Source organism: Vipera berus (genome assembly GCF_964194415.1).
Source record: "Vipera berus genome assembly, chromosome: 2".
NCBI lineage: Eukaryota > Metazoa > Chordata > Lepidosauria > Squamata > Viperidae > Vipera > Vipera berus.
In genome coordinates this window covers 233,626,637-233,653,872 of record NC_138203.1, presented here as the reverse complement: position 1 = coordinate 233,653,872, position 27,236 = coordinate 233,626,637, and the positions used below count along the sequence as shown (strand labels likewise).

Below are 27,236 nucleotides of genomic sequence, written 5' to 3'. Positions count from 1 at the left end.
GATAATAATGATAAAAATTAATGAAGAGTTGCCTATATTAAATCTCATAATCAGGTAATAAACCTATATGGCAAATATGGCAAATAAACACACCTTTCATTATAAGCAGATGTAATAGAAACACTGTGATAAGTTTTGATTATCATACTCTGGTGTACAAAATAAAATATGTGGTTATCAAAGAAGATTCAAATGAGATTCATAGGGAGAGTAAAGTTATTTTATTAAATCATGCACATCACATGTGTTAGTGCAAATAGTTCAATCTGTACTCCAGAAATTCTATTGTTTTTTATATCTTTACAAAATAGATTTAAAACAATTATTTACTTTTAAAAATGTAATTCTGAAGTTAAGCATTTTCAGAATAATATTTGCAATAACCTATATACAAGAGGTACTGTGTACCACTGGCATGTGTGTGTTGTGGGTGAGTTACAATTTCCTGCAACTGAAAATAATGAAATAAACAAAAATGACATTTTCTACATTTGTGAAGTAACATTAAATCTTAAATCTAAATGATCCTCCCATTAACAAATTCCAAATAGCTTAAGACAGAACCTTTAAAATAAAAATGACCCTCAAAGGCAAATAATCTAAAAACTCTATTTAAATATTGAACTAGATTTTGATTGCCATTAAATCCTTGAAACCAACTCAATTTTAGTTGAGAAAAATCTTCCTATGAATTTTCTACCAGTTGAATCATTTCATCTTTCAATTCTTTTTATTTTATTACAGATCTTAATAAACTGAGCTAATATGTACTGAAACCAGCACAGTCAGATGTAAGTTATGATTGCTCATATTCATAACTCAACTAGAAACATTCATATTAAGGTGAAACAAATTGTGATATAAAGCTTCTAATTATGGACACCACATTCTTTCAGCATAAATTGTTGCACAGAGGACCAATTAAGATATTACACCCTTCCTGAAAGCTGGCCCAATTTGATTTTCTTCCTCCTTTCCCCAACACTAAAAGCACCCAAGAACCTCACATCATGAAGTTATGCCAACGCAAGTACAATTAAAGAAACAAATATTTCCCCAGTTTGGTTCTGCAAATAAGTGACTGAAAAAAAATCATTTTTCTAATGTGATATGTGAGAAAATACATTGGGTTTTCATAGTGTCTATATACATGAAATTTAATAAATTACATTCAAACTAAAAATTGGATTACTGCACTATGTTCATCAGAAAATCAAGATTTTGCTCCCAGAAAAACCTTAATTCACTCAGGCACACACATGCACACAAAAACAGTCTAGACTTTTGCTTTTCACTCATGTTTTTTTTCTAGAGCTCTTTAAGGCTGACAATGAATTATACAAGTTCCAAATCATCAATAAAATAGGGCTTTTACTGAACAAAAATATTTGTTTTTATCAGAAGATATGGAAAAAAAGAAAATTGTTCCCAATAGCTCAGTGACTCACAGCAAGTAAAGATAATGATATGTTAATGTACAAATAACATCAAACTGAAAGGCACTGAGCACACTGCATCAACTTCCAAGTCTTTAAAGGATATTTGGCGTGGATATCCAAATAAGGGAAAATGCATTGCTTTCAACTGGGCAATCAATTTTTAAAGTAAAATACCCACACACCTAACCATCATAAATAATTTGGTACCAAGAAGCCTACTTGAGGCCACCATAACAGTATTTAGGACTCCGACATATAATCTTAAGAATTATATATATGTGTAAGCAATAATATTGCTTACCATAGAATGAAATAATTATTTTATTCCCTCTTTATAACAGATACATTTTGTACAGTGTAAAGCAACGACCCTGCTGCTGCCAAACTCTGAAGGACTAAGAGGTAAAAAAAAGGGTTAGGAAGAGGATGATTCTCTGATTCCCTCAATGTGTGAATGATGCCAGCTTCTAGATGGAGGATGGGGTAGGGATTCAACAACAGTTCTCATGGAGAAGCTCTGGTGAGGCCTGGGTACAGCACCATGGCTGTCACAGCTACCAAAGCTGCCATCACAGGCATCCAAGGCCATTGGCTCTGTGTAGGAAAAAAAAAGAAAAAGAAAAAAGAAAAGAATCAATCTCTCATTTGTTTTAGTTGATATTACTTCTTTAACTTTCTTGGCAAGCCTAGAATGTTTTCCGTCAGATTTAGGTTTTGGAGAAATGTTGGCTGCATTTCAATTAATTAAGTATAATTTCATTTAAAAGAAATTCCAGTGGACGCAAATGTCCATGATCTAACTTTTTAAATTTTATTTTGGTGCTTTCTGAGTTAGCGTTGACTCTTGGACCGGTGTCTTCAGTTTCCTGGCAAGATTTTTAGAAAGAGGTTTGCCACTGCCTTCTTTCTAGGAGAGTGACTAGCCCAAGGTCACTTAACTGGCTTCATGCCTATGGAACTAGAACTCACAGTCTCCCAATTTCTAGCCTGGTACTTAACCACTAGACCAAATTGGCTGTCTCTTAATTGCATTAGCTTTATAATTTCACTATGTAATGTGACTGCAATTCCTTTTGTTATAAATTATGCTGCCCAGAATTAATGTAAGGTATCTGAAGTATGCATACTGCCTTTTCTTATTTTAAAGTGTTTCCTATTAGTTCTTTGAGAATTTAATTCATTAACAGCATTTATGCTTTATCCCAAATAAACCTAGATAAGTCCCATGCCAAATTATGAATTCTTCTAAAATGTCTTCAAATCCCTTTAAATAATGCATGTTTATCTTTTCTTGCCTAGATTTAAAATGAGTCAGAATATTAACATGCAGTATTATTACATGTATAATTGTTCATGTCCACTACTTAAAACATTAACTATTATGATTATTTTACATAAGTGGTTATGGTCTTACAGAATTCATTTTGGAAAGTAACAAAAACCACTGCAAGTTTAGAATTGGAAATGCAAACCCTCTACCTACTGCCCTCATCTTTGTCCTTCCCCCTCCATCTTTGTCACAATAGTGAGATATATATATATATATATTTAAAAAAGCATTCAAAGAGAGAAATGTTGGAATTAGTTGACGGTAAAGAAAAAGAATTCAAGAACCAAATTGAAGCAAGCAAACATCTGATTTGCTAAGACTGAAATAAATAGTTAGGTTTCCTTCCAGGCCCTAACTACAGCACCTTATGTAAGACAAATGTGTATCGGAAAAGGAACAGAAAAACACGTTTACAATAGGATACTGTTAGCATTAGCACAGGGAAAACAGACAAATGTTAAATGATTAGTTTGCTTGGTTTGCCAATATTATAAATAATGGCTTATTAAATGAAGAATTGATTGGAGTCAGGTAAATAAGTACTCCCTTTTCATCATGCATTTTTTTTTACAAAAATGGCACAAACAGGTGACAAGGGACGAACATAAATGGACCGAATAGTGCTTGTAGTACCTTTCTCTACCACAATGGGCTGTAACACCAAAACAGGAAAGCCAGGATAAGGCCGATGAATACGGCTGGGACGGGTGGAAATATGGAAGGCTAAAGGGAAGGGAAGGGATATTAAGATCACTTTGTGCTATACAAATCAATAAGGTAAAGATGATTTAGATAGGGGGATAGTTTAAAGATCAATTCTTGTTTCAACTGAAACATAAAGACATCCAACAAGACACAACTACTTTGGCATACAAAGTTAGTATACCACTGTACAGAGTAAACATGAATAATGAAAAATGAAACATTATTTTCTTGTCACATGGAATTTGCTACAGCAGCCTTCTTCATCGGGCTGGATGACTATCTCCCTTCAGATAGTCTCTACCCAGCAAGTCCAACATATCTGAAGGTGGGTAGGTAGGTAGGTACACTAGATGATAGTGTGCAGTACATTTTACATGTACAACAAATGCCAGGGTTTCACCCATACTCAATTCAGAACTTCAAATACTGATCCAGAACTCTGTCCATAAAGTACTCTTCCTCAAACTTATCTTTCTCTTCATCAATTTATCACTGTAATAAAATACAAACTCTGTAGCCAAATTATTGGTGGTCACTTATATAATTTTTTCTTACATACATATCATTTCTATGAAATAAAGGTTATGAAATAAAGGTTATCTCCGAAGGAAAACAATGTCCATTGTAAAGAACACGCGATTTTGTATAACTATATGTATTCTTCAAAATGATGCCTCATTGTGTAGCTATAATTTTGATAATACTTTTTTCTGGGCTAAACATTAAGTTATGCACAATACTTTTCAACAGGGAAAGGAATAACAAGCATATTCACAAGCAATATTATTTCACTGTGTATAGTCCTATCTAAATCTAAAATGCTATTAACATCTAAATCTGATTTTAAAATAGAAACTAATTACTCAGGATAAAGGGGTTGCAGCAGTGGGTGAAACAACTGCACCCCAAGATTTGCTTCTGATTCAGCAACTCTTATCATGAACCTCATTGATAGTTTCTCATTATGTTCTCTTAAATAAAAAAGCAAAGACTTTCTAAGTCAAGTTCAATTGTTGGCTGACTATAGAGACATATCCATGCATTTTTCCTATAAACAATACAGAATTAGTTTGCCATTGCCTCCTTCTGGGATTTTTTCTTTTCTTTCTTTTAGTTTTCTTTTTTTTTTTAAGTTTTCAATTTAGCCCAAATTCTGAAGGGCACCTAATACTAACTAGTACCTTACTGGTTAGATTCTTAGTTCTTTAAGGTCAACTAAGATGATTAAAAAGTATAATGGGATATTTTGCTTTACATGAAGACAATGGGAAAAATATAACATTCAGGCAGTGAAAAATAACCTATACTACAGTACATACAGCATTATTGTGTTGGTAATGAATAGTATATGGTCCTAAACAGAATGAGAAAAATCAGATTGTGTGCACCCCAAACCACATGAGAATCAAAGGTAGAAAAAACAAGTGTATATTTTACTTCTAAAATTCTAATCCCACATTTAGAGAGTCTTATGACCTAATAATCAAATCTTGTTAAGGCATGTTAACCTATTAGTAGTATTTTCCTAAAAATGACCCATTTACATAATTGCATCCATTTCATATCAGAACAATAGGTAGGTAAATGGAAATTATGGATGATAAAATTAAAATTTTATTAGGTCTTATTATTAGGTCTTATCTCGCAGCGATGAGAGCGGCGAGGTCTAATTACTTCTCCGCCCTCATCGCGTCCGCAGATAATCGCCCGGCCGCCCTGTTTAGGGTGACCCGCTCCCTCCTCAATCAGGAGGTGAGGGAGGAGCCCTTGCAGGGTCGTGCTGAGGAATTTGGTCAATATCTGTTGGATAAAATCGCTCGGATTCGGACCGGCCTGGACTCCAACTGGGCAGAGTCTGACGAACAGGACACGGGCGGTCTTGTCGATGTTATCTGGGAGGAGTTTGATCCTGTGACTCCGAAGGAAGTGGACAGGATTATGGGGAGATTGAGCTCCACCACATGCTTATTGGACCCGTGCCCTTCCTGGCTGGTTTATGCAGCTCGGGAGGGGACACGAGGCTGGTTCCAGGCGGTTATATCTGCTTCTTTGAGTGAGGGTAATTTCCCCGCCGCCTTGAAGGAGGCGGTGGTGAGACCTCTCCTCAAGAAGCCCGCTGGACCCAGCTGTGTTAAATAACTTTCGTCCGGTCTCTAACCTTCGCTTTCTTGCGAAGGTTGTTGAGAGTGTGGTAGCGCATCAGCTCCCTCTGGTCCTGGATGAAGCGGATTATCTAGACCCGTGCCAATCGGGTTTCAGGCCCGGGTACAGCACGGAGACGGCATTGGTCGCTCTGGTGAATGATCTCTGGAGGGCCCGGGACAGGGGATATTCCTCTGTCCTAGTCCTATTAGACCTCTCGGCGGCTTTCGATACCATCGACCATGGTATCCTGCTGCGGCGTCTCAGGGGATTGGGAGTGGGAGGCACAGTTCTTCGGTGGTTCTCCTCCTATCTCCTGGGACGTTCGCAGTCGGTGTTGGCAGGAGGGCAGAGGTCGACCCCAAGGTCTCTCGTTTGTGGAGTTCCTCAGGGGTCGGTCCTCTCGCCTCTCCTGTTCAACATCTACATGAAACCGCTGGGTGAAATCATTCGTGGTTTTGGAGTGGGTTATCATCAGTATGCTGATGACACCCAGCTTTTCATCTCGACCCCAACCACATCAGTGACGCCCTCGACGTGATGTCCCGTTGCCTGGAAGCGGTCCGGGAATGGATGGGGAGGAACAGGCTTCAACTCAACCCGGACAAGACTGAATGGCTGTACATACCGGCATGTCAGGATATTCAGAGTATTCCATCTCTTAATATCGGGGGCGAGTTATTACCCCCCGTAGATAAGGCTCGCAATCTGGGTGTCCTCTTAGATTCACAGCTCTCCTTAGAAGATCATATAGGAGCTGTGACTAGAGGGCCCTTCGCTCAGGTTCGTCTGGTGCGCCAGCTGCGACCCTATCTGGACCTGGATGCCTTGCGTACAGTCACCCATGCACTTGTGACCTCTCGTCTTGACTACTGCAACGCTCTTTACATGGGGCTGCCCTTGAGAACCACTCGGAAGCTTCAGCTGGTGCAGAGTGCAGCTGCACGAGTGCTTTTGGGGGGTCTCCCGATACTCCCATATTACATCTCTGCTCCGTGAGCTGCACTGGCTTCCAGTTGCCTTCCGGGTGAAATTCAAGGTGCTAGTGATGACATACAAAGCCCTACATGACATGGGTCCGGATTACCTACGGGAGCACCTACTGCCAGCGTCAACATCCCTCCATCCTGTGCGCTCCCACAGAGAGGGCCTCCTCAGGGTGCCACCGCTCAGAGAATGTCGGCTGGTGACCCCCAGGGGGAGAGCATTCTCGGTGGGTGCGCCAATCCTTTGGAACCGCTTACCAGCTGAAATCCGGATGGCCCCCGACCTTCGCTCCTTCCGGCGTGATCTAAAAACTTATCTATTCCAACAAGCCGGCCTGGCCTGATGGATTTGGGTTTTAAAAATTTTTCACTCTATTGCTTTATTGTATTCTTACTTTATTGCTCTGTACACCGCCCTGAGTCCTCCAGGAGAAGGGCGGTATATAAAACAAACAAATAATTAAATAAAACTGTAAGACCTGTATCAGGCAGTAGATCAATTAAGAAAAAATACTGCCAGCAACTTAATTAGTGAAAATATTTTGGCAATAAGATGTGCTTCACATAAAAATATTTACTGAGTGAAATAAAATAACACTTATGATTAGGTGTATGCAATGTTTTGGAATGGATGTAGGCATGCACACAGCATCAATTTGGTCTCCTTAAAAATAACTGCAATTTTTCCTGAGTTCACTGGATAGCCACTCAATCTTAGAAAAATACTTATTTGAGTTAAGAAACATACCCTGTCTCTCAAACATCTACCTGCATCTTGTAAGAGCTGCCTTAGCTTACATATGCATTTTTGAGTTAAGGAACATACCCTGTCTCTCAAACTTCTATCTGCATCTTAGCTTACATAGGCATTTTGCTGTTCTTGTGAAGATACCTTACAAGTCCAGGAAAAGATGCAACTTCTTCAAAGATGTACTAACAGGTATAGCATGCACATCATGCGCAATTCAGTGGAATTCCACAATACTGTTGTTTATGTTGCCTACATTTACTTAAACATGAGGCTGAAGTAATCAGACATTCTGTAAGCACACCTGTCAAATGCTTTCAAAATTCCAACTTTCCCTCTTGCTGAAAAAACCCACCTGGTTTATGATACAATGGGCCATATAATTTTTAAATGTTTTAAGTTTCAAATTATTTTGAGACTGTCCCCAATAGGAGTTAACATTTTAGTAAAGTTATCAGTTTTAAAGAACATACAAACATGTTTGAATTTGTGATCCTGTATCTGTTCTTTATTCACTATTGCCTCCCTGTATAATCAGAACTTTGAAAACACTTTTTGTAGAATAAAGCTTCCAATTATATGAATTATTTTTTCAATATGCAAAAGAGCAAACTGGTTGCTCTACCAAAAGTGCAAGCTTATTAGGGCTATACTATTGATGCTAGTATACAGGGAGTGCAGAATTATTAGGCAAATGAGTATTTTGACCACATCATCCTCTTTATGCATGTTGTCTTACTCCAAGCTGTATAGGCTCGAAAGCCTACTACCAAGTAAGCATATTAGGTGATGTGCATCTCTGTAATGAGAAGGGGTGTGGTCTAATGACATCAACACCCTGTATCAGGTGTGCATAATTATTAGGCAACTTCCTTTCCTTTGGCAAAATGGGTCAAAAGAAGGACTTGACAGGCTCAGAAAAGTCAAAAATAGTGAGATATCTTGCAGAGGGATGCAGCACTCTTAAAATTGCAAAGCTTCTGAAGCGTGATCATCGAACAATCAAGCGTTTCATTCAAAATAGTCAACAGGGTCGCAAGAAGCGTGTGGAGAAACCAAGGCGCAAAATAACTGCCCATGAACTGAGAAAAGTCAAGCGTGCAGCTGCCAAGATGCCACTTGCCACCAGTTTGGCCATATTTCAGAGCTGCAACATCACTGGAGTGCCCAAAAGCACAAGGTGTGCAATTCTCAGAGACATGGACAAGGTAAGAAAGGCTGAAAGACGACCACCACTGAACAAGACACACAAGCTGAAACGTCAAGACTGGGCCAAGAAATATCTCAAGACTGATTTTTCTAAGGTTTTATGGACTGATGAAATGAGAGTGAGTCTTGATGGGCCAGATGGATGGGCCCGTGGCTGGATTGGTAAAGGGCAGAGAGCTCCAGTCCGACTCAGACGCCAGCAAGGTGGAGGTGGAGTACTGGTTTGGGCTGGTATCATCAAAGATGAGCTTGTGGGGCCTTTTCGGGTTGAGGATGGAGTCAAGCTCAACTCCCAGTCCTACTGCCAGTTTCTGGAAGACACCTTCTTCAAGCAGTGGTACAGGAAGAAGTCTGCATCCTTCAAGAGAAACATGATTTTCATGCAGGACAATGCTCCATCACATGCGTCCAAGTACTCCACAGCGTGGCTGGCAAGAAAGGGTATAAAAGAAGGAAATCTAATGACATGGCCTCCTTGTTCACCTGATCTGAACCCCATTGAGAACCTGTGGTCCATCATCAAATGTGAGATTTACAAGGAGGGAAAACAGTACACCTCTCTGAACAGTGTCTGGGAGGCTGTGGTTGCTGCTGCACGCAATGTTGATGGTGAACAGATCAAAACACTGACAGAATCCATGGATGGCAGGCTTTTGAGTGTCCTTGCAAAGAAAGGTGGCTATATTGGTCACTGATTTGTTTTTGTTATGTTTTTGAATGACAGAAATGTATATTTGTGAATGTTGAGATGTTATATTGGTTTCACTGGTAAAAATAAATAATTGAAATGGGTATATATTTGTTTTTTGTTAAGTTGCCTAATAATTATGCACAGTAATAGTCACCTGCACACACAGATATCCCCCTAAAATAGCTATAACTAAAAACAAACTAAAAACTACTTCCAAAAATATTCAGCTTTGATATTAATGAGTTTTTTGGGTTCATTGAGAACATGGTTGTTGTTCAATAATAAAATTAATCCTCAAAAATACAACTTGCCTAATAATTCTGCACTCCCTGTATACTAGGATCAATAGCAGGCTAGAATATGGATATTTTATTATATTGATTAAATTATACACTGCTCAGAGCCCTCTGTAAAGGAGATGGATAATTAATAATTTTGACAGATAAACAAACACAAATACATAAATAAATGATTCTATATTTTTCATAGTGAACTCTGGGTTAATTTAAAATTACTTTTAAAATAACTTTTTTGGGAAATTCAAGGTCTGTTGCTTTTAATATTAGCAACACAGTTCAGATGCCAATCACAATATTTATACAAAATGAGATGTCACCATTGGTCAAACTGTTAACATAAAAAAAGAACAACAATCAGATGCTACTTAAGCCATGATGCCTAAGAAAAAGCATATTTTTCAAGCCTCAGAATTAAACGTTTGGAGGGACAATAGCGAGGGTGAATGAGTGAGATCATCCTAATAAGCATCTTTATCTGTTTCTTAGTTTTTGTACCCCCATCTATTTAATTTCATCTTTATTCAACAGAAAACTTTTCTTTGCACCTGTAAAATGGGTGCTCTATTGTAAGTCAGATTATATTCAGGAAAGGGAAAATAGTGGGGGAGTAGGAAGAAAAATCAATGTTTGGAGCCTTCCAACTGGATCTGAAAAAATATTCAATTTTTGGATAATTCACAAACAATTTAAAATTACTTTCTTAATGCTCTATCATCTATATCCAGGAAAATATGAACCAACTGCTTTCATATATATCTTATCCAAATACCTTCACAGTGGAAATTAAATACAATCTGGCATACACAATCTTTATTGACTTACATTATTTCCTTTTTCTTGAAGTAGCTTCAAGTTCTCTTTACACTGTTTAAGTTCATCTGTGACTGATTGCTTTTCCTGCTCGGTGTTTTCAAACTTTAACCTCAGCTCTGAAAGCATGGTCTGTGTCTTTTCATACTAAAAGAAATAAAAATAGCAAAAGCAAAAACATATTTAAACTCTGAAAATAAGTTAAAAACAACTTCTGAATAATTTTTAATTCTTTAACAAATTACTACTCTCTATTATAAGGATTTGGAATAAGAATTTAGATGTTCACATGCTTTATACAGACTTAATTGGCTGATGCGTCTAATATTGGCAGAGAGCTACAAATCTTCCGAGGAAATAGTGATCCAACAGAAACTCAGCCTCTATAGTTTCTCCAATGATGCCATCTTAAGTTCAGAATCAGACTAAGCTACATCATTACTAAAGCAAAAATTTAGAAAGCTCAGATTTAAATATAAAAGATCAAATAGAGATGGATGATTTTTCTCTTAATAGAACTAAAATTACCAAATAGAACTAAAATTACCAAATTGAGCTAAAGTTAAAGCTCTCCTAAATTTGGGAACTGTGATATTATGTCAAACTGATTTAGGAACTAAAATTACCAAATTTTAGTGCCTAAATCAGTTTGACATAATATCACAGTTCCCAAATTTAGGAGAGCTTTAACTTTAGCTCAATTTAATGCTCTCTCATCCTAGATGAGAAATATAGGAAAACCCCATATGAATCCTGATAACACCCTTGTTTTATGTATACCACTCTGATAACTTTTATTTACACTGTCTGTTAAGCAATGAAAAAAAAATTTCTTTAAAAGAAGCAAAGTTTTGCTACGTTATGTGTAAACAAGTGGCTGTGAATTGTTAGGGATAATTTTTTTAATGTATTTTTATTGGTCAATAACTGAAATAGAGGTCCAGATAAAGACAAAATTCAAGAATGCATGCTCAACAGCCGTCAGGAAGAGAACTGATTTGCCAGTGATCACTGAGTAAGAATCCTGTTTTAGAGTTGCTGTGAGTTGGTGAGTATATAAATTTAATAAATTATCTTATTGTTAAAAGAAAAGTGACAAAAGACAAAAGCATTTCTTTGACCAGAACTCTTACATTTTTTCCATCAAGTGATAAAATGTGATATCGCTCATTAACTGTTAAAAAAGTGGGAATGCAGACCTGAAGATTTTGAAGTCAGAGGTTTGCCTAATTTCTTAAATAAAACTGATCACTTAAATATGCCTTGTGTGAATACATTACTATAATTGTACCTTCTCTAACCAGAACTATAATCTATAAACTAACTGTCCAGACCTATAAACCTTAATTTCAAATTTTATTTTCTATTTTTAAGATAACTCAGTAAGAGAAATAATTCAATAATATTAATTGGATGGCTTTAAAATAAAGATCTTGCCTCTCCCAGACTTAAAAGCATCAGTTTAAGATGTGCAAAGCTAATCAAATGTCTGAAAGAATTACTATTGTCTCTGATATTTATCAATATATATATTCTTTACTGGCATACTACCAACTGATCAGGAAAAATATATTAAAAAAACTTGATTAGAATATTAATAAATTATTTATTATTAAGTTTATATGCTGCCCATATCTTTTTCCAAAGTGATTCTGTGCAGTTCATATGATTCTTCACATATTGTCATTCAAAACATAACCAGGAAGTTATTAAACAGCCCTGCACCAATGTGTTATTTTAGGTTCTCTTGGCACTGCTCTAATTTGAATGGGAATGTTTGTTTATTTGGATAAAATATATCATGAAGTTAAAAGGATTGAATAACAGAATATTTTGCACAAATGGAAACTTGAAAGTTTGTTTCTGAAAGAATTGAGACCAGTATATGATGAAAGTAGCACACAATTAAGAATATATTACTTAGTGAAGCAACAGTGACCAGGGATATGTGATTCTGCCTTAGTTGTTTAATATATTTAATGCAGATACCCATGCTTTATGCCTAGCCATTTTATGTAAAATATCATTTTTAAAATGGTGCATAGTTTATTGCACTGAATAACCCAGGCACCAGCTATATTTCTCTGTTTAATGAAATGAGCAATGTTATTTAAAACTGAATAGCGATACAACTTTCAAATCTCTTGCTCAAAGAAATACTGGGAGAGAAGAGAAAGAAATCTGAGCTTGATTTCATTGAGTTATTTCATTCAAATTCATCCAATAAAAGGGCCAATGTTAGGAGAAGAAAATAGTACCCTAACTCTAGGCCTCTTTAAAGAAATGCAAATAACCATGTAATCCAGGGGTGTCAAACTCGCAACGTCACATGGTATGTCGTGACATATCACGACTTTTTCCATTGCCGGCAATGGGGTGGGCGCGGTTTCAGCATGATGCATCCGGCCCACGGGCCGCCAGTTTGACACCCCTGATGTAAGCAGTTTGAAACTTACCTCATTCTGAGCATCCTTAGCTTGATTTTCTGCCTCATTAAGAAGAGTTTTTAGAGTAGTTGCATCACGCTGATGTTCTTCTTTTAAAGAACCCATTTTATTTTCAAGTTCCTTTCGGCTTCCCTCCAGAACACTAAGATCACTGGTAAGTGCTAAACTCTGTTGCTGAGAGCTATAAAAGAAAGTAAAAAATCACAATACTTCATATTTAGAAATAAGTGTTTACACCAATGCATTATAAATGTGTGCTCTTTGTAATCGTAATATTAAGTCTACTGCATAATCTTATAATTAAAGTTCTTATATATAGGCTACTGAGTACAAAAGAAGACATAATGTTCCAAACATGTATTGGTTTGAACAAAAGCATAAGCAAGTATTTCCAATCAACTCAAAATAACACCAAAAACCAACCAAGCAGATCCCAACATTTAAAATCTAAAGTTTATGAAGTTCAATTGTTGTAACAATAAAGGCTTAAAATGTTAATTATATTGGAAGAAAACAGAAGGAAAATGAGTGAGCCCAAGAGGCTTATTTTCATAATGTTAAATGAAGCAAAGCTTATATAAAATAAAATCAGCTGGGATTTGGGAAGAGGAATGATATGGGCACCTTCTATATATTTTCTAGGGTAGAAGACACTTTGGTCTCACATAATTATACTTTTTTTAATTAGCTCACTGAGGTGAATAAGTAGAAACAGAATTGTAGCTAAAACAGGTCAATTGAATAAGAGGGAAAATTTAGATGAACTGTAACATTCACAATAAATAGAAAGAAATCTATAAGTACTAACCCCTAAATCAGGAGACACTGTTTTGAATTTAATGCCTTTAACCTTTTTCTATTTGATTCAATGGCACTTACTTATGCAGCTCCTTCTCCTGTTGCTGAAGTTCACATGCAAGCAAAGAATTCTCCTTCTTTAATGAGACACATTCAGATTCAAGAACAGCCCACTCTTTTCTTAACTTTTCAAGCTCACCTACAAAGCAAAGAATGCTATAATATTCTTGAAGCTCGCTAAGAAATAACTATTTTTAAAGATTTACTAGTGCCAATTATATTAGGATTAAAAAACTGGTTTTCACTATGACAAATTAGTGTTTTGTGGGCTAAGCTTTTTTAAAAAAACAACTTAAAATTAGTAATATGTTAGGCTCACTGATTTAGGAATGAACATTCTGGAGAATTCTGGAAATTTCTGTTTCCCCTTTGGACCTGGGAGGCTCAGCAATTTCCAGAATTAAATCCTAAAAATGAGAAATGGTTCCAGATATTCCATGGGTAGTTCAGCCCAAAATACGCCTGTTTTGTCCAGAATGCCATGTTCAAAACATATCATATTGCTTCTTTTCCAAAGAATTTGTTTCCAGAAACCAACAAACCACCTCCAGAACAGCATTGGTCCAAAATAGTTCTGTCATACTCCTAAGGCAGAGGTCCCCAACCTTTTGGGCACCAGGGACCAGTTCCATGGAGAAAGGTTTTTCCATAGACTGGAGTGTGCATTGTTTTGTGTGCTGCCTGAATCTCATGGATGGGGTTTTGCTTGTTTTGTGTGGACTGGTTGGTGGCATGCTGCGGTCCGGTACTGGTCTATGGACCGGGGGTTGGGGACCCCTCCCCTAAATGACAATCTGGAAAATTAGTAAACTTTGTACATCCTTATTTGAAACCTTTCACACAGATTGAAGAAGCACCACTACATTTTTTTTAAATTGATCACTGCTTGTTCCTCCATAATATCAATCTCAAGCTGAATGATTTAACTCAAAACAGAATATGAAAAGATCCTGATAGGGATGGACTTTTAGAACATCATCTTAATACAATGAAAACATTTGAAAACTAGAATTAAAAACTCCTTTTTCTATTGTTCTATTTCTATTGTTCAGGAGACAATTAAAATGTACAGTATAGATATCCATTGCAGTGAGCTTATGGCATGATTGCTGTCAAGACATATATAAGAAATGTGGGCCATGTTACTGCCTGGCCTTGAGTCACCAAATAAGCTTCCAGTGTTAAAGGTAAAGGTAAACTTAATTTTCCCCAATTTTAGTCCAATTTCTTAACCACTACACTTTATAAGTTAGGGAATGATACATTGTCTCCAATGTGGCACAGTAAATCTAATACTCATACATTTTGATTCCAGTAATAGTTCAATCTAACAAGCCACAGCCAGAATCACAGTATTTTATATATAATGCACTTTTAATTTGAGGTTGTTATGACGGGACCTATATAATAATTTACAATTTTGTGTATTTTTATGGGGGCAACTCCTGGAAAATATACTTGAAAAACTTTTTGTTACAAGGCATTTTGAGTTTTGGCTCACTTTTATGGAATGGCTGTACTCATGAACTACACTGACTACTGGCCCACCAAAGTGGACTAGAGATTTTAATTTTGGACCCAGCTTTCTTTCCAAAACTTGTGATATGCAGCAGCAGACAGTTGAAAGAACTAAAGAAACTGATTCTTTACTGTATCAAACTTTAAAGTTCATTAAGCCCACTACTGTTTTTACTACTATGACATAACTAAAACTCAAATATTTACTCTATCTCAACTTCTGTAATTGTTAACTTAATTTTTGTTAATGAAAAAGCAATGTATCCCCCCCCAACCCACTTTATACAAATTATTATTAAGACAGTTGTGCTATACCTTGTAAATGGGTGGCTTCCTCTCTCTGCTGATTCTCATACTGCTGACATCGTAGCTGAAAACTGGCTTGCAGACTGACAATTTCTTTTTCATATTTAGAAGCCTCTTTGTGCCATCGTTCAAGCTCAGCTCTTACTTTTTGAAGCTCTTCTTGTAAAATAGTGACATCCGTGTCCCTTTCTGATGTGGCCTTTTCTGCCACATCTTGCAACAACAGGATCTCATTCTGAGCACTCAATAATTCACTCCGTGTACTGGAGATCTCATTTTCCTTTTCTTCATGAAGACGTTCAATATCTTTTTGTAATCGATGCAGCTGAGCTATAAACATTTATTAGAAATTATATATCTTAAAATTGTTAAGTACATAAATTCATATTATTTAAATATAACTATAAAATATCCTTATGAAAGTAATACTACTGTATAAGATAAAAAATGCTTGCATTACATTACAATATTGCAGCATAAATTTTTACAAAGCTAAGTCCCTTATTGTTATATTTAAAATATTTAGACAAAATTAGAAAAATATCCATAAAAAGGCACTTTTTGAGTGGATTTATGCGGTTTACCATATTAAGCTTATACATTTATCACAACACTCTAAGTTTATATCTGTTTCTTGGAATCTATCTTCTTATACATATATACTCTTAGACAAAAAAAAGATGTTGAGACTCTAGAAAGAGTTCAGAGAAGAACAACAAAGATGATCAGGGGACTGGTGGCTAAAACATGTAAGGAAGGGTTGCTGGAATTGGGTATGTCTAGTTTAATGAAAAGAAGGACGAGGGGTGACATGACAGCAGTGTTCCAATATCTCAGGGGCTGCCCCAAAGAAGAGGGAGTCAATCTATTCTCCAAAGCACCTGAAGGCAGGACAAGAAGCAACGGATGGAAACTAATCAAAGAGAGAAGCAACCTAGAACTAAGGAGAAATTTCCTGACAGAACAATTAATCAGAACAACTTGCCTCCAAAAGTTGTGAATGTTCCAACACTGGAAGTTTTTAAGAAGAGATTGAACAACTATTTGTCTGAAATATAAGGTTTCATGCATGGGCAGGGGGTCACCTAGAAGACCTCCAAGGTCCCTTCCAACTGTTATTCTGTTCTGTTCTCAGACATATTAGTATTTTTTTCAAGTATAAGAGGCTGAAAGGTGCTTCAATTATTAAATATAGGAAAAAGGGGAGTTAATTCAGCTTCACAAAATTCTGGTGAATGGCAAGAGATAATCAGAATGTACTGGAAAGAGAGTATAGTTGAAGTCAGCTCAGGTACTTATAGTGTAACCTTGTCCTGCACTTCAAGAAAACCATAGCAGCTGTTGCAAACCTTCCTTTTTTACAGCTATGTTTATCTATTAAAATAACACTCTTGTTTGCTTCTATAGCAACCAATCTCCTGCAGCTTATCTGTAATTATTAAATGAGCAGCTGCTACTTAAGGAGAGCAAATGCTTATATTTGTAATTTATTTTATTGTTCTTAAACTACAATCTATTGAGACTAAAGAGTCTCAATAGAGTTAGCTATTTTATTTTTTCTTCTTAAAAATGTATTAATAAAAGTGAAAGACTAGAGCAGTAATAGTCCTATTTATTTTTTTCTCTAATACAGAGTGCAAAGAAAGGTAATAATGAAACTCTACATCGACTTCCTAAAGCTTACTGACCGTGAATAGGAATACCAATACAATATCAAACCTAATTAAAAGAGAAAGTTTAAAGGTTCCCTTCAGCAGGCCTGATTTTTTTATAAGGATTATAATAAGAAAGATGTACACTCAACATTATTATGATGACGGGGACTTAGAAGTTATGAAAATAAAAAACTTGAACAAGACCAAAAGGACCAGAACAGACATTTCATTCTACTTAAAGAATTTTGTATGGAAAATTATTATAAGTTCTGTTCTTTTCAATGACAATATATGTATTTTTCCATTAATTTTTAAGATTCTTTTTTTTACCTTGGAGAACTTGGATTTGTTTGGTGGACTCTTCAGCTTGCAATCGATATGCTTTTCTCTCTTCTTCCAACAGAGCTGTAAGTATTATGAAAATATTCAACATACCAATTTATTATGACTTTCATTATCAATTTTACAGTATATATTAGGTATTAGTTTTTAAACAGATTGCTTAGTTTAGTATGTCATTAAATTTTTGTCATAACCAATGTAAGTAAATTACCATATTTACATTGTTACTGTGCTAGTTAATAAACTGTCTAAAATTGTTTAAAATATCATGCACTCTTTTCAATGCATTCATGATACCATTCCACTTTGAAGAAAAAACTGACTATGAGGAAAATGACTGATTCCATTTTAATTGTTTAAGCTAAACATTTATTTAAACTTAAAGCAAAAGGTACTATTATATATCTCTAGGCTGAATCAAGTTCTACTAAGTTCAATGGGACTTATTCCCAATTAAGTGTGGATAAAATAGCAGCCTTTCCCCCCTTTGCTGAAAGTATGGTATAATCATATACCACACATCTAGATAAAAAATAAACAGATCACAGACTCAAACGCCATCTTCAGTCACTCTATTGGGGCATAATAATTTCCTGTGAATTCTACAACTCAAAGGACTCTTCATCTCACCTTGCAATTCAAAGCATTTTTGTTTACTGGTTCTAGCTAGCTCTTGGGCTTCAATCAGTTCCTGGCGCAGCTGCTGAATTTCCTGTTTACTTTCCGTTTCTGATTGTGCACCCTGCAATTCATCTGCTAAAAGAATATTTTTCTTTAAAGCATTATTTTTGTCAGTAGCTTAATTTCTATTACTTGGTGAAGTAATAGGAATCAGATAAAATTGGTTAACTATACATTATGAATTAGGGAAAGGTTAGGAGATAAATAAGACAAGTATCTATATACCCAAGCCATGCAAGAAGTTATAAAATATAAATTGGCAGCAACAGGTTGCTAATTCTAACCGAAACATATTTAGCAGTCTTAAGATTTTATATACAATTTTATATAAATATATTTCAAAATAATTCTAGTACCACTGATATTTCATTTCAGATTTTTTCATATTTATTATTCAAAATGAAATGCTGGGTTATTGTTTTTAAGGGGGAGAAAAAGACTGAAAGTTATCACTTTTGCTAATTTCTTGACATAGCTATCTTCATTTATAAGAGGTGAGAGTGATGGAACCTACTCCTCTAAGGACTTGATATATAAAAGAAAAATAATGCTTCATGTGCAGAATTAAAATTAGAGGATAAGGTACACTGAAATTAATTTGTTTTCTGTTTTGGATTATAACTACATTTCATATATAGATAAAGTACCAGTTTGTACTTTAGCAACTGTCATCAAAAGCAAATTACAGAGAACAAAATAAAATTTTCAACCCATGTTTCCAACTAATATTAATTCCAATATTAAATTATTTGCTTATTGAAATAGATTCAATATTAAGGAAAATAATGATTTACCTTTTAAGAGAGCAATTTTAGCAATAGGTTCATTTAATTCATGATCATCCATCTGAGCATCTAAAAAAGTGAAATTATTTTAGAATTTGAAGTAATATTTTTAAATCAATTTAAAAACTCAGCACAGGGCAAAAAGTATAAAAATTCAACTGAATTAGAAAATTAACAAGCTGTTTTAAATGATTTTTTAATTTTGCTTTTTCAAAAAAAAAACCTCATTACAAATTATCACTTAAATCCAGGTTTACTCAAAGATACGCCATACCTGTAGTGTCGTCACTGCTTTTCTCTTTGCTTGGGCTCAAAGTATCTGAAAGCTCAGCTTCTTTTGCTTTTGCCTGATTTTCTGTAAAATATAAACACTAATTCCATTCAAATAAATGTGCAACTGCATGCATGCTTTCAGCATAAATTTTAACAAGTGGATTAAATTCCTGTTTGAACTGGATTAAATGGTTCCAGATCATGCATTTAATATTAAAAAAACCCATGCAGGATTAAGTTGGTTCATGCATTGCTTAGCCTTTTGTCTGAAACTTGTTCTTTGGCCAGCTGAAACCCAGAGAAATTAGTTGTTTTGTTTACTAATTCTGAGTATAAATCAAGAAAGAGGGATAAAGAAAAGGGATTCTAAAACAGTGAACATTGAAAAGAGCTACAGTATTAGGAATAAATGCTGCTCTGTAGCACTTAAGTGGATAAAGTAACAATAAGTTGACACATTACTTATAATACCATGTTTCAAACAACACAACAGTTAAAATGAAATGCTTTAAAAGACACTGATAGAAAATCTATTTTTCCATTACTTTCTTAATGAGCTATTAACTATATCCTCTGATTCATCTACAAGTTTTCATATTTGTATAATGAGCTTTAAGGTTTAAAGAAGCCATTACAATTGAACAAAATACGACATCATTATAGAGAAAGGGAATTTGATTAGGAAAATATTTAATGTTCCATAATGCTGTTTAGCAAACTCATTTTTATTATAATTAATTCTATCACAATAACTTCACATTAGTTATATGCCATGTTCAAACAACAAGACAGAACCAAATAGCAGTGAAGTGTCTACTAACATATTAAACCCAAAGCATTCAAAATCTACCTTCACTTTGCAGAGAATAACTATAATCTGCCATTTACAAAATAATTCTTTTTAGGCATAATGGATAAATTATCAAAGTAGCTCTTCTGTTCCTGTTTTTTCATAGCTACAAATATTTTTCCCTGAAAATCCTTTACTGTACTAAAAGCTCCCCAATATATTTATTAGATTTTTATCATGCCTTTGTATAAGAGCCCAAGGAATGCCTTCTTAAATAAACAGTGCCAAAAATAGATGAAAACAATAGAATAGGCAGGACCAGAGATCTCTTCAAGAAAATTGGAGATATGAAGGGAACTTTTCATGCAAAGATAGGCATGATAAAGGACCAAAATGGCAGGGACCTAACAGAGGCAGAAGAGATTAAGAAGAGGTGGCAAAACTACACAAAAGAACTATACAAGAACGAGCTTAATGTCACAGATAACCACAATTGGGTGGTCACTGACTCCGAGCCAGAAAACCTAGAATGTGAAGTGAAATGGGCCTTAGGAAATCTGAGCAACAACAAAGCTAGTGGAGGTGACAGTATTCCAGCTGAGCTATTCAAAATCTTAAAAGACGATGCAGTAAAAGTGCTACACTCAACTTGCCAGCAAATTTGGAAAACTCAACAGTGGCCACAGGATTGGAAAAGGTCAGTTTACATTCCAATTCAGAAGAAAGGCAGTGCCAAAGAATGTTCAAACTATCGCACCATTGCACTCATTTCACATGCTAGTAAAGTTATGCTTAAAATCCTACAAGCTAGACTCCAGCAGTATGTGGATCGAGAACTACCAGAAGTACAGGCAGGATTTCAAAGAGGCAGAGGAACTAGAGATCAAATTGCCAACATACATTGGATCATGGAAAAAGCTAGGGAGTTCCAGAAAAACATCTATTTCTGCTTCATTGACTATGCTAAAGCCTTTGATTGTGTAGATCATAATAAATTGTGGCAAGTTCTTAAAGAGATGGGAGTAGCAGGCCATCTTATTTGTCTCTTGAGAAACCTATATGCGGGTCAAGAAGCAACAGTGAGAACTGGACACGGAACCACTGATTCTGAAGTTGAAACTCAAATACTTTGGCCACCTAATGAGAAAGAAGGACTCACTGGAGAAGAGCCTAATGCTGGGAAAGATTAAGGGCAATAGAAGAAGGAGACGACAGAGAATGAGGTGGTTGGATGGAGTCACTGAAGCAGTAGGTGTGAGCTTAAATGGACTCCAGAAGATGGTAGAGGACAGGAAGGCCTGAAAGAACGTTGTCCATGGGGTCGCGATGGGTCGGACACGACTTCGCAACTAACAACAACAACAACTCCCTCCTCCCATGTCTGAAATGGCTTGGGTTGATAGGGAGATTCAAAGTGGACCGGTGAGCTGTTGTGGCTGAGACGGATTAGAACCTAGGTTTTCCTCCTCCAAGTGAGACACCTAGACCATATTGCTGCCATCCCCTCCAAAACACATATCAAAATTTCAAAAATGCATACACTGACATTAAAGATAGAGCTTGTAGAAAACTGATGAATACTAAAGAGAATTCTCTTGACATAGGTATGGGCAAATATGGTAATTTGCAAATATGAAGACACTTTCACTGTATGAGTCATATAGTTATACAAAAAGAATTTTTTTATGACAGCTAGAAGATTAATGGCCATGCTCACAAAACAAACTATTGAAAGCATTTAGCTGTGAATAATGTGAAATGCCACTTCTCTAGTATTGAGCATATGAATTCTTTTAAGCAATCCTTAGCTTTTATTTAAAGATAAGTATTTTCTAATTTCTAACTAGCGCATTTAAAACTCTGAATAGCTTGTACTCGGTTCTGGAAAATATAAATGGATTTTTCCCATGCAATGCTATCTGCTGTGGGTTCATAAACCCTTCTCTTGGTTCCTTTACTTCTGGAATTAATTGAGACAATTACTACAGAGAATTTTTAATTAAGAAACTATAACTGTTTAAATTCTTCCTTTGCACTTGCTTGACTACCTTTCAAATATTAATCCAAGTCCCTTTATATTTTAATGGCTTTTGAGAAGACCCAACGTGCAACATTACTGTTTCTCATTCACCTGATGTTTTAAATTGCTTTTACTATTTCTTTTGAGTGTTTTTTTTAAAATTGTACTTATTTACTTGGTTTGTTTGGGGACTGTAAACAACCTTGAGATTTTTTGCACAATAAATTATAATTAAAATGGGAGGATCTATCACTCTTAAATACCATTATCCTATGAAATTATTTTACTGCAAACAATTCAAAATAACCAAAAATGCTACAAGGTTTCTTGCTTGCCCATTAATTTGAAAATATTAATTTAAATGTGTTACATGTAGTTGGGTAACTGATACTTCCTTATATGGAAATAAAAGGAACAACTGGTCTCTCAGTATACACTAGTGATGAGTCATTTAAAGGCATGAAAAACAGCAAAATCACACATTTTTCTTCCACATTTTCAATATCTCTTTCCAATCTTAATTTACAGAATTTACAATCCTGATGAAATATTTTTTTTCTGAATGACAAAAAAATTGTACTTCAGTGAAAGATAAAGCTAGAAAGCAATACTGTACACACAACTATTAAATATGGTAAAAAGAGAATTATACTTGTTTAAATTATCTGAATTCTACATTGTTAACCTAGTACAGATTCATCTTTCAAAATTTTGAGATTGATTCTAGACGTCATTTACAACTCACAAAATATTTTATAGGAAGTTGAAGTCTATACAAGCCCAAATAAAGAGTCAAGAATGAACCCCAAAATTTAGTAAATGCTAGCACATTATACTTTGCTAAGCCATATCAATGTGAAACCTATTACTGAAATATAAGATGATTCAGTCCTCAGATCAATTATCAATATTAAACTTAAAGAGAATAGCAACCTCTCTTACAAGACAAATGACCAACACCTTTAACTTCAAGGTTTTGGATAGAGAAATTTCTCATCACTGATAATTTTCTAATTTCTTTTTCAGGAAAGAGATCTGGCATATAATATATTTATATATATATAATTTAATATCTATCAAGAATTATGTTCATAATATACAGTACTTTATTCTTTTTATACTTTATATTATTCTCTCTAGGACAGTCTTATAAAATATAGGATACAAAATTTAATAATTTCATGACTGAATTATTTTCAAAGTAGAATACATTACATATTAATGCAAAATAATTCAACATTCTGCAAGATACTAGCATGCAAGCATTAAATTACACTTGTATTTATTGTCTGCATTCTTTTCCAAATATGGCATGTTCTCCTTGCAAAAACAGGAGAGCAGAAGCAGGCAAGATCTGAACTGTGATTTTCTAGAGACGAAAGGCAATAAATCTGACAAAATCAAAAGTTTAAAAAATGGAATATTTAATTCATAACAAGCTAATATTCATCCACTGATATTTACTGAATGGAAAATCTAAACATGAGAATGCTATGTAATTCACTACAATCATAGGCATGTGTTTTAAACTAATTAATTCCATATTCCAAATATTTTTTAAAAAAAAACCAAACCAAAAAATATCTGCTACAAACTTTTCTTCACTCAAATCTTCTAAAGCAGCTCACATTTTTAGGGTATATTTTATTTGGAAGCCCTTTAACATTACATGATAAGTAGTTTAATATTTTAACTATCATAATTCTTCAAATATGTTTCCCTTACATGAAATAAATATCCAATGTCTAGGTCTGAAGATAAAATACATATTTCAAAATACAAATATTGTAATAAATCTGACCTTTCAGTATCTTTGTTTCATCTGTTCTGGAAAGATGTCCTTCGTCCATGAGCTTGTCTGCTGAACAAAATAGGGATTACTAACGAAGCTCAAATTCTTTGTACGTGTCTCTAATCTACATTCCATGCCCAAATTTAAACAGGGCAGTATTACCTCATACTTCCCTGCACAAGAATATTCCAGTTGAATAAAAGAATTGTAAAAATACTGTTAATCATCCGCTCATAAATAAAATATTAAAACACTGAATTGAAAGACAAAAACATTGTGTTGGAAGAACACAATAGGCCACCAAATCCTATCCCCAGTTCAGATAATTAAAGAATCTCTAACAGACAGTTGTCAGATTCCTGCAACATATGATAGAAGGATTACTAGCCCAGCATTGTTTCCATCATATCACACCACTGTAAAGACCTATGAAAAACTCTTAAGAACAAAGCATAAACGGACCTTTTCATTTGTAGATTTCTGCATACTGTCTGTAATAGTAAAGTTAATTTAGAGCTATCAGGACTAATAGTCATTGAAAGCATTCTAATCCATGATTCATTTGCTGATATTTTATCAAAAAGAATTACAGCAAGACAGCTGAACTTTATAATAAATTTCAGGACAGACGAGTTTAAGCCATTGTACCAAATATAATGTATACAGAAAGAAAATTGATATTAATATTTATTCCACAATTCCTACCGAGTCCCCCATCCCCACGAAATGGTTATGCATGTACACATTAACTGATTTCAACCATGGAATTTTATTTAAAGATTTTATATGTTAGTACAACAATATGGTATTATTCAACATAGTGAATATAGGTCACATTTCTTTATTAGAAGTATTACTAATTAACTGATAGTTGATTCTTGACACTAAGAATACAGGAATAAAGACAATTTTGAAGAGGCACATGTAAGAGGTAGTACAATTCCCACTTACAGCTCCTCCATAGACAGATAACAATTTTTATTAGCTTAGCCCTTTATTTGTCACTGATTATATTCCTATAATGTTGGAATATGTAGCATTTCAACTATTGTCTCATATAACTGAAGGGACAGAGTATATTTATGTTCTTTTCTAATGTCGTTGTTGTTAGCTGCGAAGTCGTGTCCGACCCATCGCGACCCTATGGACAACATTCCTCCAGGCCTTCCTGTCCTCTACCATCTTCTGGAGTCCATTTAAGCTCACGCCTACTGCTTCAGTGACTCCATCCAGCCACCTCATTCTCTGTCGTCCCCTTCTTCTATTGCCCTCGATCTTTCCCAGCATTAGGCTCTTCTCCAGTGAGTCCTTCCTTCTCATTAGGTGGCCAAAGTATTTGAGTTTTAGCTTCAGGATCTGGCCTTCTAAAGAGCAGTCAGGATTGATCTCCTCTAGGACTGACCGGTTTGATCGCCTTGCAGTCCAAGGGACTCGCAGGAGTCTTCTCCAGCACCATAGTTCAAAGGCCTCAATTCTTTGGCGCTCAGCCTTTCTTATGGTCCAACTTTCACTGCCATACATTGCAACTGGGAAGACCATAGCCTTGACTATACGCACTTTTGTTGACAGGGTGATGTCTCTGCTTTTTAGTGTGCTGTCTAGATTTGCCATGGCTTTCCTCCCCAGGAGCAAGCGTCTTTTAATTTCTTGGCTACAGTCCCCATCTGCAGTGATCTTGGAGCCCAGGAAAATAAAATCTGTCACTACCTCCATTTCTTCCCCATCTATTTGCCAGGAATTGAGAGGGCCAGATGCCATGATCTTGGTTTTCTTAATGTTAAGTTTCAACCCAACTTTTGCACTCTCCTTCTTCACCCGCAACAAGAGGCTCTTTAGTTCTTCTTCACTTTCTGCCATTAGAGTGGTATCATCTGCGTATCTAAGGTTGTTGATATTTCTTCCGGCAATCTTAATTCCAACTTTTGATTCATCTAGCCTCTTTTCTAATAATCTCTATTAAATTGATTGCAGAAGATAGTGTAATTTCTTGATTATTTGGAATAATGATTCCTAAAAAGGCTTGTAGATGGAACCTTTAAGACAATTAGGGGAAAATGTAGGGGTTTGGTAGCTTTCGTCTTTATTTATAAAGTCAGGAAAGCACTATACAAGAGTCAGATCAAGAGACAAAAAGACAAATCAAGAGACAAATAGGGAGTATCAGTGGAGAGAACAAAGACAGAAAGTATAGTAACCTGGTAAATCAGAAAAGACAAGACATAACCATTTGTAGCATAAGACAAACGGGGCAGAAAAAAATGCAGATTTTGCAGTGTGTTGAAGGCACAAAAAGCAAAAAAAGAAAATGATAAAATGCGAGAAGTTATGGAAATAAATCTGAAGATTTACAAATACTAATGTTCATTGTTAAGTTAAATATAATTAGAACGCCAAATAACTGAAACACCATAACAAAATTTCCATATTAATTTGCTCAACAAAAAAAATCCATTTATTCAGGTCAAAGTGTACTGCAGAGTAATTAAATCGGGTGAGGTTCAAGGTCTTGGTTATGATCTTTAAGTCCTTACATGGCATGGGTCCGAGATACCTCGAGGACCACCTGCTGCCGGCGTCAACTCCCCTCCGCCCTGTGCGTGCCCACAGAGAGGGCCTCCTCAGGGTGCCTCCAGTCAGGGAATGTCGACTGGTGGCCCCCAGGGGGAGGGCCTTCTCTGTGGGTGCCCCGGCACTATGGAACCAACTGCCGGTTGAGCTCCGGATGGCATCGGACCTCCGATCCTTCCGTCGCGGGTTGAAGACCCACTTGTTCGAGTTAGCTGGTCTGGCCTGAAGGGGAATATGGGTTTTTTAATTGGTTTTATTATTTTACTATTGCTGTATTTTAATTGGGCATGGTTTAATTCTCTTTTAATTTTTGTATACCTATTTATATATGCCCTGTGAACCGCCCTGAGTCCCTAGGGAGAAGGGCGGTATAGAAATCTAATAAATGTAAATGTAAATGTAAATGTAAATGTAAATCATACAATAGATTTGTGAGATGCAAATGCTTGTAAGATTTTAAATTTTAGTAGGCATTAAGCAGTTTTATGTATAGTTTTGCTGTATAATATTAAGAAAAGTTTACAGCTATAAATGGATGGCCATAAAAGCCAGTGCTTTTGCACAAAATGTCTTTTGAACTATTCTGGAGGGGGTTATTTTGTGTTTGAGAGAGATGCCCTTCTCCCTCCCCTTCTGAAAGGTCCATGGAACACATGCAGCAGGGCTGAAGAATGAATTCAATGAATACAGATACCAAAAATTCAATGAATACAGATTACCAAAAAGATAATTCAAAATATGAAATATGAACAGGGGAAAAAGAATAAAACCACAGAAATCAGTAATTTGAGTCAGATTTACAGAATGGGCTATAAATAATGTGAGAGGTGGTGTCTATCAAT

General features: G+C 35.5%; 1 protein-coding gene across 16 annotated transcripts in view; it reads right to left on the bottom strand.

The window, feature by feature from the left end:
• Positions 1-204: 204 nt before the first annotated feature.
• SLMAP (sarcolemma associated protein) overlaps positions 205-27,236 on the bottom strand; it is a 94,643-nt gene continuing 67,611 nt past the window's right edge. For 4 of the 16 annotated variants that reach the window (XM_081318072.1, XM_081318079.1, XM_081318078.1 and 1 more), the window contains 10 exons: positions 23,836-23,892; positions 19,226-19,306; positions 18,961-19,020; positions 18,116-18,241; positions 17,474-17,548; positions 15,498-15,818; positions 13,686-13,803; positions 12,816-12,987; positions 10,372-10,506; positions 205-2,033 (listed from right to left, as the gene is read on the bottom strand). In XM_081318072.1, the coding sequence (XP_081174198.1) occupies positions 1,944-2,033; positions 10,372-10,506; positions 12,816-12,987; positions 13,686-13,803; positions 15,498-15,818; positions 17,474-17,548; positions 18,116-18,241; positions 18,961-19,020; positions 19,226-19,306; positions 23,836-23,892 (1,235 nt within the window). In that variant the 3' untranslated portion in view covers positions 205-1,943. Of the gene's footprint in view, positions 2,034-3,402; positions 3,493-10,371; positions 10,507-12,815; positions 12,988-13,685; positions 13,804-15,497; positions 15,819-17,473; positions 17,549-18,115; positions 18,242-18,960; positions 19,021-19,225; positions 19,307-23,835; positions 23,896-27,236 lie in introns of all 16 variants that reach the window. The other 12 variants (XM_081318064.1, XM_081318077.1, XM_081318069.1 and 9 more) reach the window with 8 other exon arrangements.